We start from the raw sequence: 10,695 nt of genomic DNA on the forward strand, positions 1-10,695 counted from the left end.
GGCTCCCGGCCATCTCCATGGCCACTGATGGCCGATACCGCTGAGCCATCTGTCACACGGCCACTGGTGGCCATGGAGCTCCATCCCTGGAGCACCCCCTTCACAGAGCACGACTTCCCTTGGGTAACCCCTTCCTCAGAGCACCCCTTCCCGGCTGTACCCCATTCCTGGAGCCCCCCCTTTCCTGCTGTACCCCATTCCTGGAGCCCCCTTCCTTGGTGTACCCCATTCCTGGAGCCCCCCTTCCCTGCTGTACCCCATTCCTGGAGCCTCCTTTCCCTAGTGTACCCCATTCCTGGAGCACCTCCTCCCCGGGGTAACCCCTTCCTCAGAGCACCCTTCCCTGTTGTACCCCATTCCTGGAGCCCCCTTTTCCCGCTGAACCCCATTCCTGGAGCCCCCTTCCCTGCTGTGCCCCATTCCTGGAGCCCTATTTTCCTGCTGTACCCCATTCCTGGAGCCCCCCTTCCCTGCTGTACCCCATTCCTGGAGCCTCCCTTCCTTGGGCTTGCCCCTGAGGGGGTTTGGGATGTTCAGGAGTGGGGCTGGTGCAATCCTGGGGCAGCTCCCACGGACACAACTCCATAGCCACGCCCCAGAGCCCTTCCCCCGTGGGTGCAGCCCACGCAGGGGGCTCAGCCCAGGCTCCCCCGGCCTCAGCATCCCCCTGGATCCTCTCGCTTTCCCGGCCCCGCTAAACTCGTTAGCGGCGGGTGAACGAACGTCAGCCGGGCGGGAGCGCAGCGCCAAATGCGATTATTCCCCGTCTCGCTCTATCCTCCCACCCCGGGCTCCATTTATCCGAGGGAGGCGGAACTGGCTCTTATCTCGGCCGAGAAATCTCGCTCCGGCCCTGATTGATGGCTGCCTGCGAGGGATTCCAGCGGCACGGCACAATCAGGGAGCGTTTAGAGCAGGAGGGGTCAGCGCTGGGGTACAGCTAAGGGAGGCTCCCTGGGACTGCACAGGCACCACCAGGTCTCTCCTCTCTCAGGGGAGGATGGAGGTGGAAGAGTGCCTGGCCCCAAAAAGGGGCAGGTGCTGGCTGGGGACACCCTGGGAAGGTCCCTGTGCCTAAAGGGTGGCACAGGGGACAGGCAGGAGGGTGGGAACACCTTGGAGGATCCCAGGGATCACCATGGTCATGGTGTGGGGACAAGCAGTGGCACTGGGGACAGGGGTACCCCGAGGGAACAGAGAATCACAGCAGGTCCAGAATCACATCCCAGCAAGCCAGACCCACCCCAGAGCCAACACTGAACCACAGCCCCCCGAGGAAGGTCATGATGATCCAAGCAGCTCCTGGAGCAGCTCAGGGATGTTTACTGGGAAAAGCAGGAGCAGGCAGCAGCTCTTCCTGTGTGTGCTGAACTTTACAGAGTGCAGCCGTGCCCCGGCATAGGAACAGCCTGGGAAGAGCCACGGGATGTGGAGCAGCTGCTTGCAGTGTTTTATTAAAACAAAAGTGAAGACCCAGCACCCGCCTCGCCCGGGCTCGGCTCTCCCACCAGGGAACTGCTGCCAAAGGAAGCTCAAACAGCAGGAAATGAGTTGGAATGAGGCAGAGCCCAGGTCTCAGCCTGCTCCAGGGTGGATCACAGCCCTGGATCCAAAGCCAAGGGTGACCCTTGAGTGATGGCCACAGAGGCAGAGGGGAGGAGCAGCAAGCTGAGCACCCCATCCATGTCAATGAGGTGCTGTCCTCCCCCTCGCTGATTTAACAGCTTTCCTTTAAATCAACATGAAAGAAGGGAAATCCCAAATCTAAATTTGGATTAAGAGGGCTGAGCTATGGGGAATCACCCCAGGGAACACTGCAGGTCTGAGAAGGCCCCAGCCCTAGGGAGGAGGTTGTCCTGGAAGACATTAAAGTGAGATTGTACCTGATTAAAGTGAGATTGTCCCAGATTAAAGTGAGATTGTCCCAGATTAAAGTGCCTCAGCTCACTGAAGTCCCACAATGGACCCACATGGGATCGAGGGCATCATCCCACAGGCACAGCTGGTGGGTGAGAACCTGAGCAGGGAGAATGTGCCTGAAAAAACCTCTGGCTGTGTTCACCTTGGGAAGAGTGCAAGGAGACACCTCTGTCTGCATTCAGCTGGCAAAGCTCATTAACAGAGGTGGCCTTTCAGTGCCCTTTTCAAACGGGGAAATTCAGGCCCCCTTCCCTGCCTAAGAGAAAAGGTGAATTAAGAGATGAAATGCCGGATGAGGAGGAACACCAGCCCGCCCAGCCCGGCCACAGCCGTGCCCACGGCCAGCCGTGCCCACAGGAAATCCAGGGAATCCTCGAGGCGGCTGTGCAGCTGCAGGACCTGCCGGCGAGTGCTCTCCCAGTCCCCGGAGTTGTCGATGACGTGCGTGGCCCACCTGCGCTTCTCCTCCAGGGGCAGCTGCGAGCTGATCCGAGCTTCGGCCTCGGCCACGCCCAGCCCGCTCCTCTTCATCAGCCGCGCCAGCTGAGTCGGGGGGTCACTGCCGGGCGGAGCACGGGGATGAGCTGGGGGTGGCAGGGAGGGGAAGGGGGATCTGCCCCACTGGGATAAAGTGGGAATGAGAGAGGTGCCCCCTTGTCATTTCTGGGGGAGCAGCCTGCACTTGGAGCAGCAGAGGCACGGCTGCCTGGGCTGTTCTCAGCATTCACACAGCCTGTAACAGAGCCCCAAATGCTGCCCTGATAGAACATGGGCTGTGGAGAGCCCAAAGGCAGTGAATTCAGTGAATTCCCCTCTAGGATGGTGCTAGGGAAAGCTCAGGAAGGCCCTCATGCGCTGCAAAGGGAGGTATTGCTTCTCTCAATTGCACCAGGGCTGAGGCTGAACCTCCAGAGTGGATGATGGTCCCCTCTGAGAGAGGTGACATTGTCCCTGTCCTCGTGGTTCCCAGAGCACTTACCAATAAACCAGCACTGTGTATTTCATCAGCCTGGTCAGCCCACGGGTCTCAAAGAGCAGAGGGATGTCGAGGATCACGTAGCGGTAACCTGTGGAAACAGAAACATTCCCCAAAAAAGGAACAGAGTTAACCCCCATTCCCAAATCCCTTCATGCTGCACACACACCATGGCCAGGGAAAGCAAAGCAAGCAGGAGATCTTCAGCTCCATGATCACAGCCAAGCAGAGCAGAGCCTGCTGGCCCTCCTCCCTCTCACAGGGAGGAAATGGTTTCATTCCAAGTTTCCAGAGGGGAAAAAAAATAAAAAAATCAACCCTAACCTGGCTGCTCCAGAGCAAAGGTGAAACTGCAGAAATATAATGAGGAGCTGAAACGAGGAGCTGAAATGAGAGCAGCAGTGCCTGGCTGGCAGCAGCAGCAGCTGTGTGCTGTGCTGGCTTCTCCTGGGAAGCAGTGCCCACAGCAGGATCTGCTCTGCTCTCCTTCTCTTGTCCAAGACTTCACCAGGCTGCAGCCATCTGAGCCAGCATTTCCCTGCTCAGCTTTCCTCCCTTTATGAGAAGCTTTGGTTAAACAGCTCCATTTTTCCAAGGGGAGCAAGGAAATCTCCACAGACCTCGTGCAGCTGTGACACTGAAATGTGAGGGGAGCCTCCAGGCACAGCCCAGGGGCTGAACTCTCACCAGAACTGGCTGAGTTTGGGTTAAAACCTCTGACAGCACAGGGAGCAGAGCTTCTCACAGTCAATCGCTGTTCCCCTGGTTCTCTCCATGCCTCTGCCCTTGGGGAGGTGGGAGATGCTCTGGTGAGTCTGGGGGAGAGGGGAAAGCTCTAAGTCAGGACTTCACTTCCCTGTGTGTCCCCCAGTCATGGGGACATCTCAGGCTGGTATCCCCTCTTTATAACCCCCCTAAAACTGAGCTGCCCACAGCAAGTGAAGCCTTGACAAAGACATCATCATCCAAGGAGCCACCATTCCACCGGCACCTCTGCCCTGAGAGGCTTCTCATGCCCTCTGATTTGATCGATCAGAGCTTTCCTTACACAGCCCTCCTCAGAGACATCATCCAGCTATCCCAAATCATTAAATCCTGACTAATGAGGACAAAGCAGCCTGCTGAAGCCACACAGAGCTCTAGCCAAGGGCCAGGACAGCATCCGCCTCCTCAGTCCGCAGCCCCGAGTTCAAGACTCCATCTCTGGCTCCTGGCATTCCTGCCTGTTGCTTCCTTTGTGCTTCCTCCTCCTCCTCCTCCTCCTCACCCCGCAGCAGAGCTCGGCCCCGTGGTGCCCCAGCCTGTTCAGCTCTCTCAGGGCTCTGATAAGCAGCACCAATCCAGACTGACTCTATTAAGGCATCCTTCTGTCTACACAGGGACCTCTGGAACAGCTGCTGATCTTATCTGGCATTTCCCCAGCCCAGCCTGACAGCTGCATTTGTTCCTTTTATCAGGGGGAATGTGGCACTTTGGAAGCCACAGCTGTCAGCCCATCCCTCACCTTATCAACACGCTGAGGGCTCCACAGCTTGCAGTGAAGCTGGAGCAGGCAGGGGGCAGGGAGGGATGTGTGGCCATTGCAGGAGTGTGGCATTATCCCGTGGGGAATCTCAGCAAAGCTGCTCCCAGGCCCTACAGATACACTTGAAACCACAGGGGAAGGCAGTGAAGGGCAGCAGTGAAAGGCAGGAGTGAATCAGGAATGAATCCTCCAAACACTGACACCAAAGGCCACCGCAGGCAGAGCACAAAGGCTGTCACTCAATGTCCCTTCCCTCCCTCTGTCATCCCTGTCCCTCTCCCCACATTCAAACCAAAGGCAGAGGGAGCAGGGACGGCTCCTGCCCAAGCAGGACAAGGCTGACACCGAAGGCTGTCACTCAATGTCCCTCTCCCCACATCCAAGGGAGCAGGGATGACTCCTGATTGGGCAGGAGCCTGGACAAAGCCTCTTACCAAGCACAAAATACTTCAGGATCTGCTTCAGCATCTCCTTCAGGATCTCAGGGTGGGTGATGGAGTTCAGCAGCCGCCGTTTCTCGGGCTGGGAGAAGATGATGCTTCCCAGAGCCTCGCGGTTTATCTCGCCGTTCTCCAGGAGGATCTCGGTGCCAAAGTGCTGCAGGATCTGCTGATGGGCCTTGGAGTGGGGCTGCACCACTGAGAACATCAAACAGCTGGGGGTGAGAGGCAGTTTTACAGCTTTACACTTGGTGTTTGCATCAGCAATCACCCTCAGATGGGCTTTGCTCATTCACCACAGCGCTGGTGCTCGCCCTGGCAGCACATCTGTCCTGGCACCACATCTGCAGCTGCTGCCAGCCCAAGGCCCCTGATCCCTTTGCAGACACGAATTCAGCACCACAACCCTCTCAGGGTGACCATTCAGCAGGGAGGACACGGTGATGGCCACAAGCCAAGGCTGGGGGAGCAGCTGGGCTGAGCCAATTCCCACCAGGATGGAGCAGGGAGATCCTAAAGGAACCAGGACCAGCTGGAAACTTCAGCCCTCTGTGGATACTCACATGGCTCTGGATGCTGCTGAGGTGGTTTGTTTTTATTATCTTTCACATCAGTCACTAAATTCTTCAGAGAAATGAACAGAAAAAGCTCAACCCCCAGTCAGCCCTTGCAGGGGCTCTGATGTTACAGGAGTGTACAACTTTAAAGCCACCACAGAAAAAAAAATCCCCAACAAAAGGGATGAAGCAATAAAACCATAATTAAGCTCCAGCTGAGGGTAACCACAGCGAGGACAGACCACAGATAATCATCTCTCCCAAATCCAGGAACATTGCCACAGGTTGGAACCTCAGGCCAAGCTCATAAAAGTCTTTAAGAGCAATTTTTTTTCTCCTGTGGAAGGCAGTTTCAGGATGGGTGAAATCCATATAGTAAACAAACACATATAAAAAAGGAATTGGTGTAAAATAAAGTGATTGGCAGAAAACTTTCACAGAGTATCTGTAGTGTTTTCCTACTGTCTCTGAGGGCTTTTAGCACCTCCAGCAAATTTCTCCTGCACCTCCAGGGGAATTACAGTGCAATAAAATGTTAAAGCATCACAGCTTTGAGTGGCTACACAGTAAGTTCTTCACCAAACAGAAAAGCTCAGGCATTTCCAAATGACACCATTGTTCAACAGCAGACCCCAAACCTGCTGCATGCAGGAACTCAGAAACCCAGACTGGTTTGGGGAGAAACCTCACCCAGGCCATGGCAGGGACATATTTCACTATCCCAGGCTGCTCCAAGCCCCATCCAGCCTGACCTGAGACACTTCCAGGGATTCAGGGGCAGCCAGAGCTGCTCTGGGCACCCTGTGCTCTCCTCATTACCCTGGTGGGGTGAAGGGATTAACATCTCCCAGGTAATCATGGAAAACAAGTTCTGCTCTGGTCCTACTGAGTCAACAGAGCTGGGATTTTGGGGTTTTTCTCCAGCCCAAGCAGCACAAGCCTTTTGTTTTTGTTGTTGTTGTTTGGGTTTGTTTTGTTTTGCTGTTGTTTTGGAGTGGTTTTTTTGTTGTTTGGGGTTTTTTTCTGAGCACATTAATTTTGTGCTCTGATCTCTCAGTATCACCAGAATAACAACATGGAGCACAAAGGGACATTCTCTTTCAGCCACCACCATAACTGAGTGACAGGATGGGTGTCCTGGGGCTCAGGGGGTGTGCTGGACTCACCAAGGGATCCCACTTGACAGGAAACCACATTTCCTTTTGCTTTCAAACCTGGGAATCATCACACTCTAAGGGATGGAAACTCAGAGTACAACATCCCCATTGTTGGAGATTTTTTCAGGGATGGCTTGGAAGGCAGCTGTGGGGGACAGATTCTCACAGCCTGTTTCTGTGAACAGCAGAGATTCTCAGGTTGTTTTTAATTACAGGTAAAAGTGACAAACATGAAGGCCTTGAGAACCTTGCATATCAGAGTTCTCAGGCAGCTTTCTCATAACAAGTGGATGTTCTATCTTTGGCTGTTTTGGGAAAGCAAAAATAATTTTGAGAACCCAAATCTTGGTATTGGAAACATAAGGAGGGGTTGGTGTGTTATCTCTGACCTGTTGTGAGCTCAGATTTTGCAATATGCATGAAGTGAATTAACACTGTTATAAAAGGTGCCTGATTGATGAATAAACCAGAGTTGATGCTGACCAACGCAAGGTGGGTCTCTCCCTCCGACTTCAATACCCCATGGTGTTTATTAGGTCATGATCTTTTTTTTTTTTCCTTTATTAAAAATATATCCCCATTCCAATCCCCTCCCGGGGCAGCTGGGACTGGGAAGCAGGAGGGAAAAACCTTTTTGCGATGTAGCCAGAGCACCCTCTGCCGTCAGCGATGCCGGTTGTCAGGGGAACCTCATGGAGAGGGCGGAGCGCTGGGAACTCACCCTGCCTGGCGAGAACATCGGCGTCGATCACGGCACAGCCCAGCTCCCGCAGCACGGCCACCACCGCGCTCTTCCCCGACGCGATGCCACCCGAGAGTCCCACCAGGAACATGCTGCTCTTCCCTACAAGGGAAAGGGAAAAGCTGCCAAAGGCGCCAGGATATTGTCTGAATTCTGTTCGTGCCGAGCACATCAAATATTTAGTCCCAAACAGGCAATGTTGTTCAAAGCTCGTTTTTTTTATTTTCTCAGGGTGTCACTGAGATATCAGCAGGATTTTGGCAGCCTCTGAGCTGGGTGTGCCACAGTGCTGGGTTAAAAATGCTGCTCTGGATGTGGCATTTGAGGCAGCCCTAGGTTCCTCCTGGTTTAGCAATTCCTTCCCCTTTAGCACCTCAAATCATCAAACCACAGCACTGTCACAGATACATTTTATGAAAAATCCTTTTTTTTGGGATTTTTCCTCCTGAGAAGCCGAAAAGCCTCAGGAACAAAATGTAAACATTGATTATCTGCTGCTATGGAATGCAACAAGTAAATCTGTGATTGGTTTCATAGAGTTGTTTCTAATTAATGGCCAATCACAATCAGCTGGCTCAGACTCTCTGTCCAAGCCACAAACCTTTGTTATCATTCTTTCTTTTTTAATTCTTAGCTAGCTTTTCGATGAAATCCTTTCTTCTATTCTTTTAGTATAGTTTTAATGTAATATATATCATAAAATAATAAATCAGCCTTCTGAAACATGGAGTCAGATCCTCATCTCTTCCCTCATCCTCAGAGCCCTGTGAGCACCACCACAAGCACCCTGAGCATGGAATGATGGAATTATTTGGATTGGAAGAGATTTTAAACCAAATTCAACTCCACCTCCTGCTACAGACAGGGATTTCCACTATCCCTGGGTGCTCCAAGCCCTGTCCAACCTGGTCTGGAACATTCTTAGGGATAGGGCAGCCCCAGCTGCTCTGGGCACCCTGTACCAGGGCCTGCCCACCCTCACAGGGAGGAATTCCATCCCAATATCCCATTTCCCCTTGTCCAAAATCTCTCCTGGAGCCCCTTTAAGCCCTGGAAGGGGCTCTGAGCTCTCCCTGGATCCCTCTTTTCTCCAGGTGAGCTCTCCCAGCTGGATCCAGAGCAGGGGAGCTCCAGCCTTTGATGCATCTCCACGGCCTCCTCTGGATCTGCTCAGAGAAATCAGGAAATTTCTGGCAGGTTCGTTGAGGGTGACACAGGAGCAGTGAAAAATGACAGAATTCAGAAAATATTTGAGCCAGGGACACAGGAGGAGTGAAAAAGGGGCAGAATTCAGATCTGAGCCAGGAGTGGGACACAAAAGCAATAAAAAAGGGCAGAATTCAGCCAATTTTTTCTCTGTTCCTGTGTCCCAGTCGTGGCTCAGATAGGGCAGAATTCAGACAAAATCTGAGGCAGGGACACAGGAGCATGGAAAAAGGGCAAAATTCAGATCTGAGCCAGGAGTGGGACACAGGAGAAGTGAAAAAAGGGGCAGAATTCAGACAAAATCTGAGCCAGGAGTGGGACACAAAAGGAATAAAAAAGGGTAGAATTCAGCCAATTTTTTCCCTGCTCCTGTGTCCCACTCCTGGCTCAGATTTTGTCTGAATTCTGCCCTATCTGAGCCAGAACTGGGACCCAGGAGCAGGGCAGAATTCAGAAAATATCTGAGCCAGGGAGACAAGAGCAGTGAAAAAGGGGCAGAATTCAGATCTGAGCCAGGAGTGGGACACAAAAGCAAAAAAAAGGGCAGAATTCAGACAATTTTTTCCCTGTTCCTGTGTCCCACTCCTGGCTCAGATATTGTCTGAGTTCTGCCCTATCTGAGCCAGGACTGGGACCCAGGAGCAGTGAAAAAGGGCAGAATTCAGACAATTTTCCCCTGCCAGGTACAAACTGCCCACAGTGCCCCCCCAGGACAGCAGGTGGGCACAGAGGATGGCTGGGAACACAACAAAACAGAAAACCACAACAAAAAAAGGACATTTCAGTCATAATTCAATCCTCAAACAGGATCCAAACCCACAGCAACAAGGAAAAACGGAGGGCCAAAATATGAACAGCAAACAGCAAAGATTGTGGAGGTTTATCTACATCCCAAACAGGACCTGGACTCCACAGGGGTGTCCCAGGGGGTTGGAGTGACAGAGGAGCTGGTTATTTATTATTTATTTGCCATCCCATCAGGATTTTATCCTCCCACTGCTGCAGCTTGTAGGAGGAGGAGCTGGATCAGTGCAGGCTCCTGCTTTGTAAAAAAAATGTATTTTTACAAAAATACATTTTGTAAAAATACCCTGAAAACTCTCCTGCCCTTGTAAACAGGGTTTTAACTGCAGTAATTCCAGACTTCTGGGACTTGCTCCCAAAACCCTGCTATTTCTGTCCCTCCTCCACAGGAATCACTGCAGGGGAAAGCAGCCCTTGGAAGGGTTGCCCTGGAAAGCAGGGCCAGGCAGGGATGTTCAGATCTGTCCAAGGGCCTGCACAGATCTCAGCCATCAATATTTAACGAGCTCTGCTTTGAACTGCACACGAGGGGAGAGGGCAGCTTGCTCCTGCAGATGTTACTGGCAGGAGCCAGAGGTAGTTTTCCCCAAAATACAGCATTTTTCGGGATATATTTGGCCTGGTCCAACTAAACCAGGTATGGGGATAAACCAGAACACGACCCACAGAGGTTGCTCAGGAAAACTCAGTGAGCTGTTATGGGGAGGTGCACCCAGAGCACTGAGGAAATGTTTTTCAAAGAATTAAGTGCCTAAAAATTCCCGTGTCTCGCTTCCTGGGGGGTTTGAGCACAGCACAAGCTGCCAGCCTTAACCCATCCAACAGGCGAGTACAGGGAATGGGGATGAAGCTGCATGAAGCTCCAGCACCATCCTCACCCGGCCCTCCTTATCTCTGCTAGGGCTAAGAGGTGTTTGGCTGGAGGAAGTTGCAGCCAAAGGGAAGAATCATCGTTAATTGGCGGGGAAAGAGCCACCACAAACACCGTGACCGACCCCGGGGCCACCGCCATGGCCGCCACCCTCACACTCACCCTCCGCCCGGCTTCACCCACGCCGCAGTGTCCCGCGCTCCCATTGGCTGGCGGGAAGTGGGGGCGTCTCTCGCAGCCAATCAGCGCTGCCCTCATTAGACGCGACCCATCCCTCAGGCATCCCTCCCATCCCTCACGGGTGGAGACGCGGCTTCAGCGGGGAACGGGCCGCGGCTCTCCGTCCGCCGGGACATCCACGCGGCGTCCTGGTGTGAGGGAGCTCTCCCGCCACCGGCGGCCCGCCCGTAAACGCCACCAGAGGCCTCACGGGAATTGTAGTTCCGGTCCCGGCTCAGCCCGGCCCCCGCAAACCCACGCGGACTACCACTCCCGGC

At 53.4% G+C, this 10,695-nt stretch overlaps 1 protein-coding gene across 2 annotated transcripts; it reads right to left on the bottom strand.

The window, feature by feature from the left end:
* Positions 1-1,438: 1,438 nt before the first annotated feature.
* Positions 1,439-10,499, bottom strand: DCAKD (dephospho-CoA kinase domain containing). Of its 2 annotated transcripts, none has more exons than XM_005497048.4 (5): positions 10,361-10,499; positions 7,297-7,419; positions 4,856-5,059; positions 2,900-2,987; positions 1,439-2,479 (listed from the first exon to the last, which is right to left on the bottom strand). In XM_005497048.4, exons 2-5 carry the CDS (start codon positions 7,406-7,408, stop codon positions 2,194-2,196), a joined length of 690 nt encoding a protein of 229 aa, XP_005497105.2. In that variant the 5' UTR covers positions 7,409-7,419; positions 10,361-10,499; the 3' UTR covers positions 1,439-2,193. The 2 variants fall into 2 exon arrangements, with proteins under 2 accessions (XP_005497105.2, XP_014129831.2); XM_014274356.3 differs by having other exon boundaries at positions 4,856-5,076.
* Positions 10,500-10,695: the final 196 nt, after the last annotated feature.

This window comes from Zonotrichia albicollis, chromosome 23 (assembly GCF_047830755.1).
Source record: "Zonotrichia albicollis isolate bZonAlb1 chromosome 23, bZonAlb1.hap1, whole genome shotgun sequence".
Taxonomy (NCBI): Eukaryota; Metazoa; Chordata; class Aves; order Passeriformes; family Passerellidae; genus Zonotrichia; species Zonotrichia albicollis.

Coding starts and splice junctions, on each gene's coding strand:
- DCAKD (XM_014274356.3), bottom strand. CDS start 10,404: ATGGGAGCGCGGGACACTGCGGCGTGGGTGAAGCCGGGCGGAGG. Junction 2,988..4,855: donor CCTGAAGTATTTTGTGCTTG/GTAAGAGGCTTT, acceptor CTGTTTCCACAG/GTTACCGCTACGTGATCCTC. Junction 2,480..2,899: donor TACACAGTGCTGGTTTATTG/GTAAGTGCTCTG, acceptor TCCGCCCGGCAG/TGACCCCCCGACTCAGCTGG.